The sequence below is a fragment of the Alosa pseudoharengus genome, unplaced genomic scaffold (genome assembly GCF_046254945.1).
Source record: "Alosa pseudoharengus isolate Yale_2024_CS ecotype anadromous, Long Island Sound unplaced genomic scaffold, YU_APseudo_1.1 YU_APseudo_1.1_scf_1, whole genome shotgun sequence".
In the NCBI taxonomy this organism is placed as follows: domain Eukaryota; kingdom Metazoa; phylum Chordata; class Actinopteri; order Clupeiformes; family Clupeidae; genus Alosa; species Alosa pseudoharengus.
The window spans coordinates 29294095-29314094 of record NW_027468564.1 but is presented as its reverse complement, the minus strand read 5'-3'; the positions used below and the strand labels follow the sequence as shown (position 1 = coordinate 29314094).

Below are 20000 nucleotides of genomic sequence, written 5' to 3'. Positions count from 1 at the left end.
ACATACACACACAAACTCCAGCACAAATATACACAGACACATTTAGACACACACACACACACACACAGTTATAGCTGCACACATTAACAGGACAAACATGCATGTAGGCATGCAGAGATAAATATGCAAACCCACACACACACCTATGAACACTCACACCTACAGAGTCAATATACAGATGAAACACACACAGAGCACTGTGTGACAGGTCTTGCTGAAAATGTAGCATATGTGAAGTTTAAAAAAAAAAATATATATATATTTTAGCCGACTACTGTACTTTCAGATCAACAGGTTTGGTAAGACACACAAAACTCGAGGGAAGAAGGAGTGTTTGCCTGTTCATGAGTAGGATAGGATTATTTTGATGGTGTATACTGTTATTATAATATACTGTATATTATATTTATAGATTTTAAATATAAACTAGCATCATACAGCAAATAAGCTGTGTCCTTATAGGCGATGTAAAATCTATGTTACCTTGAACGCACCATTATGCCCATTGTGGCACCATTGCTTTGCCTTGCTTTTTCCATTGCAGGGACTCACTAGCGCCTCTTGAGGTACAGAAAGGTATAACAACAGAGGCTGAGCTTGGGCTAGATTGTTGCCATGCTAACCGTAGTGGATATCTTAGCAAAACAGAGGAGTGTATAGCTGTTTTTAATATTATGTATAAGGGTTGTTTCTTCCCATTCTGTTGCTGTTTCTACTTAATTATTGAATGTTTCAAACTACAATTCCTATATATAGCACTCTTACTGTAAATAATTATTGGAATGTCTCAAGAAGAGAGAGCTGGTTTTCATTTGAACAGACATTAAGGAACTCATTCTTCCATAATGGAGACACAGGTTTAGAAAGGTATGGACTTTGATATCTTGCTACAGAGATAAGATAAAGACTACCATGGAATGTATTTCTCTGTAATGCTTATCTGTATTTGTAGCTGTGTGCATCAAAGACCTCAAACAGTGATATTTAAATATGTGTGTACAGTACATTTGACTTCCTTTAAGAAAAACATTCATAAATGGCAATATAATAATAAAAAAAAAATACATTTCATTGCTGTTACATTTACACATGTCCTTGTTCCAGCACCATAATGCCAAGCAACTCAGTTTGACATGTTGTAGACTAGAAGATTATTGTGAATCCGGCATTTGTGTATTGCATAAATAAAACCAATGTGAGCTACAATGACCTTTGACCTGCTCCTCATGAGAATAGTATCATACACTGACAGTCATACATTATCATGAGAAAAGTTTCACACACTGACAGTCATACGTTCTGTTTTTGGGGTTGGATGGTTCCCACCACCAGAAGAGGAAGCACCACAGTGTGTGTGCTTTAAAGACATTAGTTCAGCCTTGTGGTTTATTCATCATGGTGAGGCAGCTCCTGTCATGGCAACATTATTTAAACTTAAGATAACTTCATCCACCTTGAGTCTATTTAAATTCCATGATGAAATAGCCTCATATGTCATATACTGCAGTTAATAATGGAAGGCCCAATTTTGAGTGAAGAGACACAAGGGAAAGATATAATGTTGTTTGTTCACCAATTGGGTTTGTTTGTCTTACACCAGGAACACTCATTAATACGCACTGACAAACAAAGTCTCTCTCTACGGCAGTACCCCTGTAGGCAGCACTGCTGTAGCCAATCATGTGCAACAGGCCAGGTGTTTGGGTTATGGTTAGGGTTACCTTAAACATCTATCAATCTATGGCATGTTCTACGTGAAAATGTAAGGATGTTTTACCTTTATGTTGTACCTAGAAAGCTTTTGAAAGCTTATATTTACTTTGATATTTTACTATGGCAGAGAAATGTAAATACCGGTACCTAATTGTAATTAGTCGGTTTGTATTCAAAGAAGAGCCAACAGGAGCGTTTGCATGTGAGATTAGACATTCAAATGACAACATAACAGTCCTAATCTCAACACACACTCTGCACAGCAGACAGCACACAGCTGGATGCAGAAATTTCAGCATCTGGACCTAGTTTGTAGTGGGTGAAAAAGTTATTTTGACTTATAAACTTGACATCAGACCTTAAGAAAATAGACAGCATAGTTAGGAATGACTGTTTGATCTGCAGATCAACAGGTCATCCAGGTAAATGGTCAAAAAAACAGTAAGGCTGACAAACAGACTGTTTTCTTTGAGACTGGCATATTATGACACCGTTGAGATTCATTAGTCACTGCCCACCAAGATAGACAGACAGACCCAAAGATGTAAGATTAAACTCGACAGACAGACGTACAGCAATCTACCAGATTTATAGGTGGACAGGCAACCAAACAAACAGATGAACATACAGCAGTCTTACAAACTTATATACAATAACACACTTTACTCATAGCACATAGGCCTAGTAGACACACAGAGAGACAAAAAATAGACAGACTGCCACGAAGAAACTGGCCAGACAAACAGACTGATAGTTGGATACACTGTAATCCATTTACTCTGAAGTGAAATAGGGAACTCGGCCCCTTGGTCTACCGTCACTGATAGAGTGATAGGCACAGAGGTAAGGAGGTGAGAAAGCAGTTTGATTATTTGTTAACTCATGTTGAAGAGGGCAAGCTGTTGCTGATAGTGTGGCTTGTATCTTACAGTACATAAATAAAAAGCAAGTTGTCGATAAATCCTTTTTCATCCTCAAGAGAGTAGCATCACACACTGACAGCCATTGGTTCGGTTTCTGGGGTTGGGTGGTCATCGCCACCGGAAGAGGAAGTCCTACTGTGTGTGTGACTTGAAACAGTATGCATGCTTTAAGAGATATCAGGAGGAGGTGTGAGAAAAGAGTGGGAGAGCTAACTCGACGCAGTCAGAATGTGCTGAACAGGGCAAGGCGTTTCTGATACTGTAACAGTGACGCAGATTCAGCCCGTTGCTTTTGATTACCAGGCACAATCTTCGAACATTTTAAACAGGTAAGTGAATAAGGCTTTTGCTTGCAGACACATCATAGTAGACAAGGCCGGACATTTCATAAGAAATGAGGGCAGTGGTAGTGTAGTGGCTAAGGAGCTTGGCTAGCATGCAGTAGGCTACCCACCGTTGTGCCCTTGAACAAGGAACTTAACCTTGAGTTGCTCCAGGGAGATTTGCCCTTGCAAATGGTGTCTGTCAGACACTGTGAATAAAACCATCATAGGTATAAACATAATAACATCATTGCTCAGATGTATGGGGCAAGGGTGGGCAAAGATTCAAAAACATTTCAAAGTGTTTAAAGTTTTGTTTTCAGATGGAAAATCAGGTTGTGGTGAAACACGTAATGCATTGTAAATGCTACAAAATTAGCATTGTGCTCAGAAGTCAGAGTTAAAGGAACACACCGCTGGCAGTTGGTTAGGTTAGAAGGGAGCTATAGGCTAACTGATCTAACCTACTTCTGGTTTCAATTATGCTATGCTATGCTAACAGTGTCAGACTGGCGTCGGACTGGGGGTAAAACTACTACTGACTATAAGGGCCCAAGGGGAGAGGTGGCCCTTGAAAATTCTGGAATATATTTTATTTTACCTGGGTTGAGGAACATGGGGGCCCATCAGGAATGTCTACTGTACGCAGGGGCCCATGATCTTGTGCTATACCCCTGAGGGTATGTATCATGCTTGTTACTTGTTTCTATGTTTTTTATGTATATGCTTAGGGATAATTGATGAAAATTAGCTATGGTACTAACTCCTATTAGCCTATTTGCATTAAGTACTTGTACTGATGTTAATATAGGGTGACCAGACGTCCCGGTTTTACCGGGACAGTCCCGATTTTGAGTTGCGTGTCCCGAGTCCCGACAAAACCCTTTCGGGACGCTAAAGTGTCCCGGTTTCCACCAACCACTATGAAATGTCCCCTGTTGTCAGCGATTACATAGCCAAAGTGATCTTTATTATTATAGCCTGATCATTAAAACGAAACTGTCTCCCAAATACAACCTAGGGTGTTTTGTGAATATACTACCCGAGTCAAACCTTCCTTTAGTTTAAAATCATAATTTCGGTGGAAGCGTCACTTTAAGATTGACTGCATTTTCGTTTTCGGGTAAAAATGGCTTTTTGAATGGGAGCGGTATGGGCATAGGCTATCTGGTCGCATCAAAATCGCTAGTTTTAAAATACTAAGAAGGCTCGACATGACACTTTGTTTGTAGTATTATCAGTGTCCCTAGACATGAACGCAAGCATTGAGAACATTGTTCATATACAATAGTTAGCTTAAAGACGTTTTTGGTAGCACAGGACCTCACGTTGCCTTCCGGTTGTCGCCATAGGTAAGGTCCATTGTTAGCATTGTTTAAGTAAACTCCTTGTACACAAACAGTGTTCCCAATCCTCGAGTTCATGTGTAGACACCCTGATGATACTACAAGCCAAGTGTCATGTTGTGTCGAGCCTTCTTAGTATTTTAAAACTAGCGATTTTGATGCAACCTATAGTTCCCATAGGCTACTACTCCCATTCAAAAACACTAAAAACAACTAAAAACACACAGAAAGAAAAAGACATCCAACATATAATTTCAACGTGTGTGTGTATGTGTGTGTGTGTCAAAGTAGCGTAGCCTAGCTAGGCTACTCACGTAGGCTACGTACGCAAGCAAAGTTACATTTTATATTAGTAAACAATGGTAGGCTACATTGTTTCTTCACATCTGTTTTAACGTTTTTTCTGCGAACTACGTTTTGTGCTGCGAGTAGACAATGGTGAAAAGAAAGTCTTCTTTTTCCAAAGATTTGCAAAAAGCTTAGCCCTTCCTCCGCGAGGTCCAGGGTGATGAGCATGCAGCCTTCTGTACTCACTGCAAGGGGTCGTTTTCTGTAGCTCACGGTGGTAGTGCAGATGTGAAAGACCATATAAAAACGTCTAAACATAAGCGATGGCTACAGGCAGGTGCTAGCAGTGTGACCAGCTACTTTAGCAACTCTCCCCTGTGATATTGAAAGCTTCATCGTGAAAGTGTTCGCATATTTTTCACATATTCACTGTCCACACTGAACAGCTGAAGGAGTTCTGCGACTTCGTTGATCTAGAGTATGCTACAATACTGGCGACCAGCAAGACCCGGTGGCTGTCTCTGGGCCTAGCGGTCGAGTTGTTGCTGAAGCTGTATCCTGCTCTTCAGTCCTACTTCGGCTCTTTGGACAAGCCCCAACCCCTGGTACGAATAGCCTTGGCCACACAACTGGGCTATGTTGCTCGCGTGCCCAAAAAACATGGCCGACATTCGTTTTTTCGTCAGCAGAAAGTGAAGAATGAACGGTTTCAGCACTAATATCTGTTCAAATTAAACGTTGTGTTTTAGGTGTGTTTTCACAAGAGTTCTGCTGGTGTAGCATAGGGTGATCAAACAAGCTGGTTAACAAGCTGGTCAACCAGCAAACCACCTTTTTTTCAGCAGGGATCTTACATTTGCAGGCAATTTCATACTGACAAAAGCTACCCGTTAGAACGTTCAGAGGACGTTCACAGAAAGATGTGTGAAAGTTCGCTGCTCGTTCGCTACTATGGTTCCCTCATGGTCGTTCAGGAAAGTTTTCTGGACAGCGCTGGAGCGCTCCTTCATGGTTAAATCTTTGGTTCCGGGAACATTAGCAGAACGGTCTTACTTGAGCAGAGAAAAATCGGTTCCGGTGAGTTCTTTGAACCATGTTAAAAACTTGTGCAGAGAAAAATCGTAGTGGGCACAGAGTATGATTGTTTTGGGAGATATATCAGCTCGCAAGTGCAAGTGCAAATCTAATTGTAATTCATTCATTATTAATATCCATTATGTCATTTGCATGTAATCATTTGTATTTGACTGCGGTAGCGATAGTGTCCTCCTCCAAGATATCACCGCTAATAATCTGCTTTATAGACAAGTGCTAGTAAAAGTTGGGAACAGGACTTTTCCCAAAAACACTGACGCAAAACTATAACTTTAGGGAACGTTCCTTAATGGATAAAAAATGTATCCTTAATATTACCATCAGGGAACGTTCCCTAAAGATTCAGTTGCACAGAATCAGCTGTAAGGGGACATTCTGAGACCGCTCTCTGAAAGTTACACAACACAATATTGTAGCGAGATCTTGGAAAGATGCAAGTGAGTCAGATAATTTTAATTTTCAACCCTTGCGACCCTGACAAGGCATGACCACAAGATGTACTGCATTTATTTAGACTCATGCATGCAACACATGCAACACTTAATACTGGAATACTGGCCAGAAATAGCCAAACACACTAAGACACTCAGGGCCAGATGTACGTACATTTGCGAACGTAGCGTTATCAGTGTCATGGACACACCGCAGATTGCGAACGCTGTCAGACCCAAGTTTCTGTCGTATTTATCAATAGTTCAATCCTTAGTGTAAACTGCCGCCCATCAGGGGCGATTCTAGACCTAGCGCTTTGCTGGGGCACAGGCCCCCAACTCCCAATACATAAAAAAAAAAAAAAAAAAAAAAAATGTGTGCGCATATGAACTAAATGGCTAGCCTACGGGTAGGCTACAAGCTTCAAAATCATTATTGTCACTGTCATACTGTAGGACCAGCACTCTCTCCCTCAATTGTTGTAAGAACCACTATCCAGCAACATCCAGCTTCACAAACAGTATACTGTAGGCTACTTTTACAGGACTCTCTCTACACTATATGTAAATCATTAATAATTGTCCGCATGTGTGCATGCAGCCTACGCATGGTGTGAGTGTGTGTGTCAGGGAGAGAGCACAAGCTGGTAAACTGTTGCTAAATTTAGGCTACAAATTTGACGCTAAGCATTAAAAAACAGATGCTAATTATGTGGGCAACATTCTCTAACATCGATCAACTTGTCATATTTTCTGTCAAACAAGTTGTGAATTTGTTGTAACATTAAAACAGGGGACGACTTACTCTGCGCTGATGTGATGAGCTCCAGCGGTTTCCACTGTACAACGAAACACTCGGAAGAATCATGTGAATGATTTTCATTGGTTGTTGCGTTCAATCTTACCCAGCTATAGAGGTGCTATTTCCTGATTGGCTATTATGGCCCCTTTCTTTTTTTCCTTGTTTGTTTTTTATTGGCTGGTAAGTGACAGGCTCAAGTCATGACTAAAGCAGGCATAGAGATGCGCTCATGAATGCCGTTTCCACCGAGAGCAGCGCTAGAATTTTACTGGGGCACTGGAGACTTTTACTAAGGCACATGCCCCAGTGAATAAGGTCTAGTGACGCCCCTGCCGCCCATAAACGCAATTTACGAACGTCCACAACTGAATGGCAGCGCCTACATACAAGCGCAGTCGAATTAAGTTAACTGATGACAACATTAAAAAGAATCAAACGTTTAGCGATCATGAAATTATACCATACATGATAAGATGTAAACAAGCAGGGAGATAATGAAGATCAGTAGTTCTACTCAAACTACTTGTGCTCGTAGGCTATGGAAGATTGGTCAAATCTAGCAAGTAGGAAAGTTTAAGTGAATGACATGAAAGTGAAAGTAAGACATTCGAAAGGCCAACGAAAGTTAAGGTTGCTTTTGGTAGTACATATACTTTCACCACAAAAACTGGTGCTCTAAATAGCGATTCTGTTGTCTTTGAAAGGTTCTCTTATTGACGCATTGAACTTCAATTTGGATTAACACCTGCTTTTACAAGGCGGAAGTATTTAGGCGCAGAATAGACGTGCGCTTTCAGGAGCAGTCTTACATACAGTCGTACATACCGCGGAATACATAACTAGGCGCTCTTTACTCTTCCCCTCCCATCTTTTTACGCTAAACTCCCACTTTCCCCTGGATCCTCCCATGAATGCATATGCATGACATGACAAACACAATCTGCCACTTTCAGCTCCCGCGACAGGCAGTTTGCGCTTTTACCTCATTGTGGCCTGTTTGTACATACCTCGCAATGATTTTACACGCACATTGCGAAACAAATACGCCTGAAGTGGGCGCAAAAGCGTTAGTACATCTGGCCCTCAGTCGCGGTGGTTAAAGTACTAGTAAAAGTTAACATGAACTTGATACTATTATCAGTCACACACACTGGAAACCACAGAAGGCAAGTTAACATGCACACAACAACACTAAAAACATGACTTTTATTTCATCAAAGGTCAAAATCCCTGTGCACAGCTCTTCTTGCTCCAGGTGCTGATGGTGTGCAGTATAACTATTGAAAAGTCAAAAGAGTAGTATACATCGCACACTGGAGGGTATATTTTGCTGACTTTATTTGGCGTGAACAACGCGTTTCGCAAGTTGCTTCATCAGGTTCACGTTCACAGTCAATCTGACACCCACAGGTGAAATAGGTGGTAACATCATCATATGACCACACCAGACCCAGTGAAAGTACTCCACACTCTAACACACCAGAAATTGCAATCAATATCATCAATTCAATGTCCTGCATATTTTAGCTTGCATATAGGCCTACATATACACAATCTATGTCATTTAAGTATATTTGTATCAAAAAACATATTGCATGTTCAAAAATACAATAGATTTTTTTCGGTCATTACCCATATCAACCAACAATTCATTTACATAGAAAAATACACTCTATACAAAAATATACTCTATTTACAAAAATATACTCTACATACACATCTTATCCAAAGAATACACTTAAATCCAGTACCTCATTTAGACCGTATGGTTCTACTGTGTTGAGTTCATGTATCCAAAAGGCCTCTCTCTGTAAAAGTTGTTTAATTAAATTACCTCCTCGTGGTTGAGGTTTGATCCTCTCAATACCTATAAACTTATTTCAACCATAAACAGTACCATGAGACTTTGTGCTAACTAGCTCAAATCAGAACGATGTCTCCCCCTTCTGGCGCTACAATACCTTTAGAGGACGTTCCCAGAACATCTTTTATAGGTTTATATTTTGTGACCTTCAGGGAACGTTCCCGGAATGTTGCGTGTTTGCTGGGTACTGCTGACACCCTATTTTATTCCATGAATTAAAACACTTCAAACAAAAGCATGCAACGATTTTCCACATTATTTCCTCAGCAGACACACACCAGACACCAGAAGCAAACAAGAGGCTCAGACACAAAACAAGTAAGGACGACTCTAAGGAATGACGGCCCTTCAAATTCTCACACTCTGCCTGATTGCAGGTAAGATTGATGCATAGACAAAAGAGAATGCAGCTCTGTCACAATTTCTCTCAATGGAGTGTCTTTCCAACATAAATTATGTTTTCCTCATAATGGGTAGTGTATTTTATAACTTTATAGTTAACAGCTATGTAAAGCTGGGGGGGGGGTTAATCGACAAACATGCCATCTGACAAAATAAAACAACAACATGACAGTGCATGTCATCACCAGCTGTGGTAAGCTGCATCAATGTGAAAGGTTTTGTGGGAGGAACCGTCAAGATCAAGTGTGAATACGACACATCGTACTCAAGCTACGCCAAGTACTTTTGTAAGGGCCAGAACCCTGGCTGTCAGGATCTGGTCAGGACTTCTACTCAACAGTCATGGGTCAAGCATGGCAGGTTCTCCCTCAACGACAGCAGTATGGGTCACTTCACAGTTCAGATGACTAACCTCAGCCTGCAAGACAGCGGGATGTACCAGTGTGCTGTGGACATTTATTTGTCCAATGATCAGTACACTGAGATAAACCTGGTGGTAAATGGTAAGAGCTGTACTATGGTTTTAAATTTAATTTATAAACAGGCTATTTAATAAATCAGCTTTAAATATGTATTCATGTTATATTCATGTGATGTGAAACTAATCAGCATCAACCATCATTAAAATTTGCATGGTTGTAAAATGTTACTGATAACTTTGCAATGTACTGTAACTAGGACTGTGTAATCTGTACTGTTACGTACTGTGTTTTTTATATAATATTGACATTTACAGAAGGTTTGACATTTTCTTGACAAATTCTTGAATTAATCAGACTCATTACCACATTTATATTTCCAGAATATTTATTGTTGTTTGTGTTGCTTCTGTTTCAGATAAGGCTAGAGACTTGAAAGAGACATGCAAGGTAATGTTGAGGTGTTGGAGTCACATTTTTTTTAAAAGTTGAAGGTGGACTTATTATCCTCTCATATTTTATATATATATATATATATATACACGGCTTATTTAATGTGTTTTAATGCAGAATATATATATACCCTTTCAACAACAAAAACAATGCTTGAACACTTGAACATTCTATTTGGTTCCCAATCTACTTCCTCTGCATTAAAGCAAGACCAAATAACTTTACCTCTGTCGCACGCACGCTATTTGTTTATCCAGCATCGGCTTTACAAATAATGTCCACAGACAAGGTAGAATATGTTGCATGATTTATAAAAGTATGATGTATTGCGACATCAAACGCAAGTCAAATTTGTAGTTTCTTATGTCTAATTCCATCAACTACAGATCCGCTACCCGATCTGGCAAACTTACAGTACATAGTGCAGTTATAGCCGATAGAGGGCTGCGAAGCGAATACAGAAGTGCCGTTCACCCTGTTACAAGTTGATGAACCACTGAAACGATTTTGGAAACATTTTAAGGTACAAAAAACTCTTTGGTGTTGCTTTAAGATAACATATGGAATGTTAAAACGGAAGCCTTGTGGGGCCATCTATGATGCTGATAATGGAACTCTCTTGAAGGGGTCTATCAGAGCCTTATAGATCTATATGGCTCTGGGGTCTATGTTCTGTATACTTTTGCATTCAGAAATCACTCATATAACCATTGCAATAATGTTAAACTCAGTTTTAGAGTAAAGTCTGATAGTCACTTTATCATGAAAGTAGAGACTTCCATGTATGTTATATTTGCAGTGTAGGATAAGGTCAGTTTCACACTGACAAATGCTAACTTACTGAACCCCCATACAGTATTCCATGAATTAAAACACTGTTTACAGGGCCCAGTTGGGTGTTGCACCTAGTGAACGTGCAAGTTTAAAATGCTGAAGGATTTATGAGTGTTTTGAAATTGAATAAAGAGTTGCACTGTTGGGCATAAACAAGATGTTTCGTGTCAGAGTGATCATGGAAGGAGCAGAATATAACAGAAGATGCCATTGCTAATGCTCCACCTGAGATAAATGTTCTGGCTGGAACAGCCTTCTGTGGCATATAGTCCATTGTTTTTTGCTGTCACTCTGTAGGATATAGTTCTGCTGCAGAACATTAGGTCGGAACACGGACCCAATGACCTTCGGTGACTTTTGTTATCCTTGTTGTAGGAGTCAGACGTGGCGTGCATACTGCAATTTCTGAATGAAATGGAGCAGGAGGCTTATGAAACAGCAAGTCTTCCATTAAAGGTAAGGGCCGCCTTCAAATGATGCCCCAGGTAGTGAGCAAAAGAGAGCATAAGATACCATAAGAACCTACATATAGGTTGCGAGTTTGACAACGTACTGTATTTTGCAATAGTGCATGCAGTCAACAGTGCACTGTGGTCAAAGCGAAGTCAGATGCATTAAGTGGGCAGAGTCAGGCCAAAGTTAATTAATAAAAGATAGATAGATAGATAGATAGATAGATCAGAATTTAACACTGGTTGCATGTGATTGGTTTATTCAGTTTCATTTCTCTGGAGAAGTCTTGGCAATTTCAGAGTCCCCACCTTGACGTAGCTTCCCGCTACATATCTGCATTAAAACACATCAAATAAGCCGTGGAGACAGTGTTTTTCATTGATCAACCACTACAGAGCTTGCTGCGGTCTACGCTATAGCCCCATATCGCAGTGAATTAGCTAAGGGCAGTGAGCTAAACACTTCCCAAATAGCATTTTTAACCAGTAATATTGTTCAAAACAGCACCAAACCTCGTCAGTAGCTTGCTCAGGGTCCCTACACATAAAATGAAGCACCAATAACGTAGTTAGCGAACCCGGAGTTTATTACAGAAGACTGTTAAAAACACTTTTGTCCCTCTACCAGCTCCTCCAACCCAGTATCGCAAGGATTTGTTGTACTGTCACGTTTGGTTAAACTATTATGAGTGCTGGGGTTGGAGGAGCTGGTAGGGGGACAGTAAGTCTCCACGGCTTATTTAATGTGTTTTAATGCAGAAAAAGTCCCTGGGGTCAATTTTTGTCGGAGTTACACTTTAAGCCTTCACAGTTTTGAATTTCTACAATGGATCATAAAGCTTTTGTTTGACCTAGCAATTCTTTCTCTGCATTGGCCTCTTCCCTCCCTGGGACAGGAGGTGTCCAGTCTGCTGGACAGTTTGCTGGAGGCTCCCCGAGAGAGTCTGGCCTCGAGGGGAGAGGACGTGCTCCAGTCCTCTGAGAAGCTGGTGTCCAGACTGGTGGAGCCCACTCACACTCAGTCCCACAGAAACCTCAGCACCAACACCACAGGTACGGGAAGATGTGTGTGTGTGTGTGTGGGTGGGGTCCAGCAGAAACTCCTGGACCAAAACCACAGCTACAGGAAGGCGTGTGTGTGTGTGTGTGTGTGTGTGTGTGTGTGTGTGTGTGGGGGGGGGGGGGGGGGTCCAGCAGAAACTCCAAAACCAACACCACAAGTATGGGAAGGTGTGTGGGGTGTGTGTTTGTGTGTGGGGCTAACTTTTTAATAGTTCAAGTTAGTTAAAGTTGACAGGGATTGAGCACATGCTTTTATTCAAAGTGACATGTTCTCGCAAAGGCGAGTTCGGAAATCAAACATGGGTCGATCAATTGTGAGCCGGTGACATTACAATGCTGACTTTTCCTCTGTTTCCCACAGAGGTGGGGATCCTGAGCATCGGGACAAACACCACCCTAGCAACACTCCGTCCGCTGGTACAATCCGACGCCTCTCTGGGTATTGACCTCCTCGGAATCGCCCAGAACAACAACGGTACACCAGTGACACACCACCTACACACATCTCCACACTGCTATTGACAGGACTACAAGGCTAGGTCCTCTGAGACAAACAGCATACAGCTGCTCGTCCTCTGATATGATGGAGCAGTGGAGGTAACATCAACACCTGATCGGCCAACCTGCGGGCACGATTCTTGAACCCGCCATTGGGAGTCTGTTTCCCTTTGAATAAAGTGTCTGCTAAATACTAGTGAACTTAAAGGACAATTCTGGCGCAAAATGAACCTAGGGGTTAATAACATGTGTACCAGGTTCAACCATTCTCTGGGATTTGTTTTCATGCTAATGGAATGTGACCAGTTTTATCACAAACTGCTAATTAGCTTATAACGCTAGTCTTCGGGGCACGGGTAAAGTAAAAATAAATCGCTATTTCTATACCACCAACAAGGCTCAAAATAGCACCACACTTCAACGGTAGCATAATGAGGGTCCCTACATGTAAACCGAAGCATTGAGAACTTTGTAAGTGTACAGACAGTTTATTAAAAAGATTGGGTAACACCTTGCTTGACACTATCGACATAAGAGTGACATGACATTTTCATGAACACATGACACTGTCATGACACATGAAACCTAACCTCTAACCCTAATCCTAACCCTAAACCTAATCCTAATCCTATCCCTAACTTGTTATGACAAAGTCACTTAATATGACTTGTTTATGACACGTTCATGACAGTGTCATGTCACTCTTATGTCAACACTGTCAAGTAAAGTGTAACAAAAGATTGTTTAGAGAGACAGTAGCCTACCGTTCACGTAAACATGCCTGATCAAAAGAGTTAACTTTGTTTTGACTCTGACCTTCAGGTGCTGCATCTGTGGTCTTCATGGTCTACAAGGACATGCAGGAGGTCCTCAATGCCAGCTTCTTCAACACAGGGCCAGGCCACAGTACATCCGCCATGTCTAATGTGGTCTCTGTCGTCTTGCCCCACATACTTAACAAGACCCTCCTGAGTCCAGTGAACCTCACCATACATCTCAGGGTTAGTTTTTCTAATATAATGAATATTATTATAACCACTACTCACTGCTAACACCTTGGGTTGAATTACATTTGTTTCCCATTGTTATGCTGCTAAATGATGTTGATATCAGACATTAGAGATCAGACTTAAAAGAGTGACTGTTATAGTGATTGGTTAGGAAAGAAAATGGAGTCACAGAATAGTATTGTACAGTCTGTGTCACTCACACTTACAACGCTTGTGCACACAATCCTAATTCCATGCAGCTGTTCCCATAACAACAACAACACTGCTAGACTAAATCTTCACAATAATAGTTTCCTTACTGTAACAGTGTGTGAATATGTTTGGTAATGTAGACACATCCACCGTCCTTTAATTTGATAATTTGTCTTATTGTGACATTTATTAGGTTACACTTTACTTGACAGTATTGACATAAGAGTGACATGACGCTGTCGTGAACGTGTCATAACGTTTATGACATAACACTTCTGTTATTAAGTTTCATTCAGTTTTTGTCATAACAAGTTAGGGTTAGGATTAGGAAATTTAGAATTATGATTTTTGAGTTAGGGTTAAGGTTAGAGTTAAGGTTAGGGTTAGGATTAGGGTCAGGGTTCATGTGTCATGACATTGTCATGTGTTCATGACAGTGTCATGTCCACTCTTATGTCGATACTGTCAAATAAAGTGTTACCATTTATTGTCATTGGTCCTTGTTTTTTGCAAATATGTTGGGGGGTTTTTTATCAGCGGACGCGCCCCAAAGAAAAGCCCTCCTGCGTGTACTGGAACGTCAGTGCCTGGATCGAGGACGGCTGCCACGTCAGGGAGACCAACCCCACACACACAGTCTGCTCCTGTGACCACCTCTCCACCTTCGCCCTGATCATGACAGTTGATCACACACAGGAGGTAATATATTTAAGCAATAATCCCAGAGAGGCCGTTGGTTACACTGATTTTAGAACAGCTATGGGGCGTTGTTAGGCATGACACACAAGCCGAGTAAAACCCTCTTAGCTGTTCAAAAATCAGTATAACCTACAGACTCAAGTGGCTTATTGCTTTTCTAAAACGGTTACTACATATACTGTATCTGGCAAGATTTCATAAAATAAAGTCACAGCAATGAGAAATGTAACAATTTATTCATAGCTAATCATTCTTCCGTCAAGAAATATATTTCCTCTATATTAATATACTGTAGACGTTGAGACGCAGCTACTTAACTTTTGTATCAAGTTATTGTAGCCCAGTAATATAGAACGAAATGTGGTCAAGGAGTACAGTATGTTTATGCTGCCTTTTACAACGGCAGGATTTCATTTGAACAGGATTCAGTCAATCATAATCAAGAAACTATCCATTTTAGAATTACATTTTAGTAATATGTATTCCCGTATGTCAGAGTGCACATGGCAGCACCGGGTTCGATTTTCAGCCAAGGTCACTCCCCATCAGTTTTAACACTTTATAATGCAAGATCAACAGTCTCTCTCAGAAAATGGCAACAATATAGCTACATTTCAAAACTCAGTAACTGTATGCATTACAGATAAATACATTTTACTACATATCTGGCACAGTGACTGATGACACGTGTGCTTCTTTCCTAGAGACACCCTGTCAGTCCCAGTTTGCCCTTAGATGCTATAATTGTCCCTTTGGGGGATCTGTAGGTTTTCTATGCTATCTGACTTTGTTCTCCAGAGTGATCCAATCTTGGACGTGCTGAACACCATCTTGGTGCTGATCGGCCTGGTGTTCCTGACCCTGGCCGTGATGACCTTTGCCCTCTGTCGCTGGAACCCCAGGGTGTCCAACGTGGCTCGTCTCAACCTCTGTGTGTGTCTGCTGCTGGCTCATCCCCTCTTCCTGCTCACCCAGAGCTTCCTCCACCTCATCTGGCCACATGAGGTGCTGTCACTGTCAACCCTACAGATTTCTTAGTGCTCAATTAGGATTGTCTCTTAGGCAATAAACTGAAGATCTCACCCTCTCTCACTCATGTAGACGTTGCAACCTTGATGCTGTCTTACAGGATTGTGTCTGAATTTGGCACTACAGAATATGGGTTTAGAGTCTGGAGACAGCCACAGGCATCAAAGCACAGACTTATCTCAACATCTTGTTTAGAAGCTTAATTATTATTATTATTGTTGTTGATTTTGTTGTTGCTGTTGTTGTATGATCCTCATCCCTACCACCAGATACATGACAAAGTTCTGAAAAATATGGTTTATATATGTTGGACTCACATTTACATCATCTCTCTCTCTCTCTGTGTCTCTCTCTCTCTCTATCTATCTATCTATCTATCTATCTGTTTATCTCTAGGTGTTGTGTAAGCTGTTGGCGGGAGTCCTGCATTTCCTCTTCCTGTGCTGTTTTGTGTGGATGTCCATAGAGGCCACGCTGCTCTTCCTGTCTGTACGGAAGCTTAGGCAGGTCAAACCTAACGAGCGGGCGGGTCTACATTGGAAGCGCAGCATCCTGATTGGCTATGGGATCCCATTGGTCATACTGGTAGTGTCTGCTGGAGTAAGACCTGATGGATATGGCAGTGAGGAGTGAGTAGGAACTTTAACATATTATTTTTTAACAAACGGTTTGGTAATAAGCTCATTAACCTTTCTGCATTGGTAGAGCCATGTACTAACTTTGTGCAAATACTATTTTTTTTCAAATGCTATATTTATTTATATGTGACCCTGCAAGGCGAAACCAGTCGTCTTGCGCACAGTGCTATTTTGAGAAAATCCACGATAAACAAACGTACCGGTTAAAATGTCGAATTTCACGTTTTTGCATAATTCGACAGTATACAGTCTACACTTTCATATTGTGAACAAATTTCACAGATAAACATACGTTTTACCCTGACTTTATTTAGGTGAAGATTAAAGCATTAGCAGTCATTCCATTTGTCCACGCCGCTATAAGGTTTTACGGTAGAGCTAAAATGTAGCCTACTGATTAGGCTACTTGTTACTCAATGTGTAAGCTCTCTATCGTTCTTGGCAGATGTAACCGAATATGAATGTGAAAGACTTGCCTTTCAGGGCACGAACGGTCAAAAGCACGAACTTTTAGAAATATCCTGGCGTCATTTTACGGACCAGGAGAAGTTTTCCATTGACTGAGCAGTAGCACACTTTAAAACTTAAAAGTGGGCCTATAGCCTACACAATCTGTGTACATAGAGCTTCTTCTCCCCTTACTTCCCCCGAAATGCATTAATTATATTCTATAGTATAAACTTATGACCGTCCCTGGTATTAACTAGGGGGCAGTCGGCAGAAAAAGACACTCACTCGGTTGATAAAACTGGACATAGTCAGTCATCCGCTTCAAAGTCACGCTAGGCTAATAATAGCTGTGTCCTCACACACTATCGCACTTGACAATTTACTCAAAAAGGTGATTTTCTCCCCTCTGGCGTATCATGCCAACTTTGGATGCGGTTATCTTAGCGATACTTTTTGCAATACCCTCGATATACATATCGTTGGAAAGCTTAGTCAATGGCCGTTTATGTGAACACATTAACTTAATTTTGTAAATTTTACCAAAACGACTGGTTTCGCCTTGCAGGGTCACATATTTTTTATCTTTTTTCTATTTTTACGATAAGAAAATTATATTGTTTATTATTTGTAATTTTATTGTGTGTCCATGGCTGTGTACTTGATGTGTTTTTCACATAGATGCTGGCTCAAGACAGAGAATGAGTTAAACTGGAGTTTTCTTGGTCCCGTATGCTTTATCATTGTTGTGGGTATCAAATTTAGAATAATAACCAGTACAAAACATAACAATTAGTATATTAGAAAGCTATCATACAAGTAGGTGAAGTTGAACAATTCTGAAACGCTATTATCTCTTTCTCTCTTTCTCTCTCTCTCTCTATCTCTCCTGATGTAATTCTAGGGCAACATCATACTCTTCCTCATCATCTTCATCACTATCTACTCCACCCTGAAGGAGGCACGCAGTGATGCGTCAACGGTCAAATACAACAGGTAACATTATGCAAGGTGTCACCTATGAAAACACATGTACACAATCACACACACATACAAGATATAGCCCACCAGTAGATGTATAGCATATATCCAAACAGACGGACACAAACATACACACACACACACACACACACACACACACACACACACACACACACAAACACACACATACACACACACACACACACAATAATTGTTCACCTCTCATTCGTACATCTTCCTTTCTCCTGCAGAGTCTTGCTGTTTAAAATCATGATGCAGTTCGTCATCCTCGGTTGCCCCTGGATACTAGGCCTGTTAGCGTCCCGCAGTCATGTTCTAGAAGTTCTCTTCCTGTTCCTCACCTCACAGCAAGGAACCGCCATTTTCGTGATCCACTGCCTCCTCAATACAGAGGTACAGTATGGGGACATAAAGAAATATGCAGAAAACTTGACATGGCAACTCACAGGGAATGACACATGCTTATGATTATTATGGGTTAAGTACCTTATTGAACTATTGAACTCAAGTTGCTCTGGGGACAATGGCCCTTATAATATAAGTTGATTTGAATAGAAGTGTCTGCTCAATGAACACAGTACATTTAAATGTAAATGTTATGCAACAGGTGCAAATGTCTCAAAAGCGTAAAAGTAGTAGCGACAGCGGTTACAAGTAGAGGGGTTTAGTAGTGACAGGGTTTACAAGTAGAGGGGTTTAGTAGTGACAGGGTTTACAAGTAGAGGGGTTTAGGGTTTACAAGTAGAGGGGTTTAGTAGTGACAGGGTTTACAAGTAGAGGGGTTTAGTAGTGACAGGGTTTACAAGTAGGGGGGTTTAGTAGCAATAGGGGCTTAGTAGCAAACAATCATTTTTGCAATTAGGCCTTTATGAGTGTCCCACTATTTATTATGACCGCCGCGCAGCGAAGCGGCGGTCATATAGGTTTAGTCAGATTTTTTTTTTTTTTTTTTTTTTTTTCTTTTTCGCATGTCCAAATTTCTGTCAATGATTCCCGGGACACTGAAAGACCGGGGTAGACGAAACTTGGTGGGCATGTAACCCCATATGGATAGCATGGAACCATCGTTTTTCGTTTTGATCTGTAGCCCCCCCGCTGGACTGCACCCCCCGAAAGGAGGGTAGGGCAGACACAGTTTTCTGTGAATATCTCGAAAACCGTAAGGTTTAGGAGGACCATTTTTTTTTTGTATGTTGATCTCAAGGGGCCATGTCAACCCATTCCATAACCACTCATTTCATGTATAGCGCCACCTAGTTAAACACAAAAAAGTAAAAATGAGGTGTTGTAATCGCAGGTATCTGTGACCTAACATAGTCAAAACTGCACGAAATTGGAAGTGTAGGATCATTATGACACCCTCTGAATGCACGCCAAGTTTCGTGGATTTCCGTTCATGGGGGGCCACACAATAAATTAATTTATGTTACTATACACCAACTGGCCTGTAGGTGGCCGGAGACAGTTTTCTGTGAATATCTCGAGAACCGTAGGGCCTAGGAGGTCCACTTTTTTTTTGTATGTTGATCTCAAGGGGCCATGTCAACCCATCCCATTACCACTTATTTCATGTATAGCGCCACCTAGTTAAAAATTAAAAAGCAAAAAATTAGGTGTTTTCATCACAATATCTCTGGCTGACATGGTCAAAACTGCACGAAATTGAAAGTGTAGGATCATTATGACACCCTCCGAATGCATGCCAAGTTTTGTGTACTTTCGTTCATGGGGGGCCTTACAATAAAACAATTTATGTGTACATTTAGTGACGTACACCAACAAGGATTCCCGGGACACTGAAAGACCGGGGTACACAAAACTTGGTGGGCATGTACCCCCACATGGATAGCATGGAACTGTCATTTTTCGTTTTGATCTGTAGCCCCCCCGCTGGACTGGACCCCCCGAAAGGAGGGTAGGCCAGACACAGTTATCTGTGAATATCTTGAGAACTGTAGGGCCTAGGATGACCATTTTTTCCGTATATTTGCCTCCAGGGGTCATGTTAACCCAGTTCATGTGCACGCATGTGCACAAACAGATACACACACACACACACATTCACAGTAATCATGACA

The 20000-nt window shown here is 41.1% G+C and overlaps 2 protein-coding genes across 2 annotated transcripts in view; both read left to right on the top strand.

The window, feature by feature from the left end:
- The window catches only part of LOC143124675 (adhesion G protein-coupled receptor E2-like), a 34646-nt gene extending 33485 nt beyond the window's left edge, over positions 1-1161 (top strand). The window contains exon 16 of the mRNA XM_076286386.1: positions 1-1161. This exon is cut by the window's left edge and continues 1592 nt beyond it. The gene's annotated coding sequence lies outside the window, so the exon portion shown is untranslated.
- Positions 1162-3548: 2387 nt separating this feature from the next.
- The window catches only part of LOC143118216 (adhesion G protein-coupled receptor E3-like), an 18767-nt gene continuing 2315 nt past the window's right edge, over positions 3549-20000 (top strand). Inside the window, exons 1-14 of the mRNA XM_076279319.1 lie at positions 3549-3639; positions 9053-9162; positions 9376-9690; positions 10025-10056; positions 11269-11349; positions 12242-12398; positions 12769-12882; positions 13728-13906; positions 14645-14806; positions 15605-15811; positions 16232-16464; positions 17602-17668; positions 17825-17916; positions 18153-18315. Of these exons, the coding sequence (XP_076135434.1) occupies positions 9123-9162; positions 9376-9690; positions 10025-10056; positions 11269-11349; positions 12242-12398; positions 12769-12882; positions 13728-13906; positions 14645-14806; positions 15605-15811; positions 16232-16464; positions 17602-17668; positions 17825-17916; positions 18153-18315 (1842 nt within the window). The 5' untranslated portion in view covers positions 3549-3639; positions 9053-9122. The remainder of the gene's footprint in view (positions 3640-9052; positions 9163-9375; positions 9691-10024; positions 10057-11268; positions 11350-12241; positions 12399-12768; positions 12883-13727; positions 13907-14644; positions 14807-15604; positions 15812-16231; positions 16465-17601; positions 17669-17824; positions 17917-18152; positions 18316-20000) is intronic.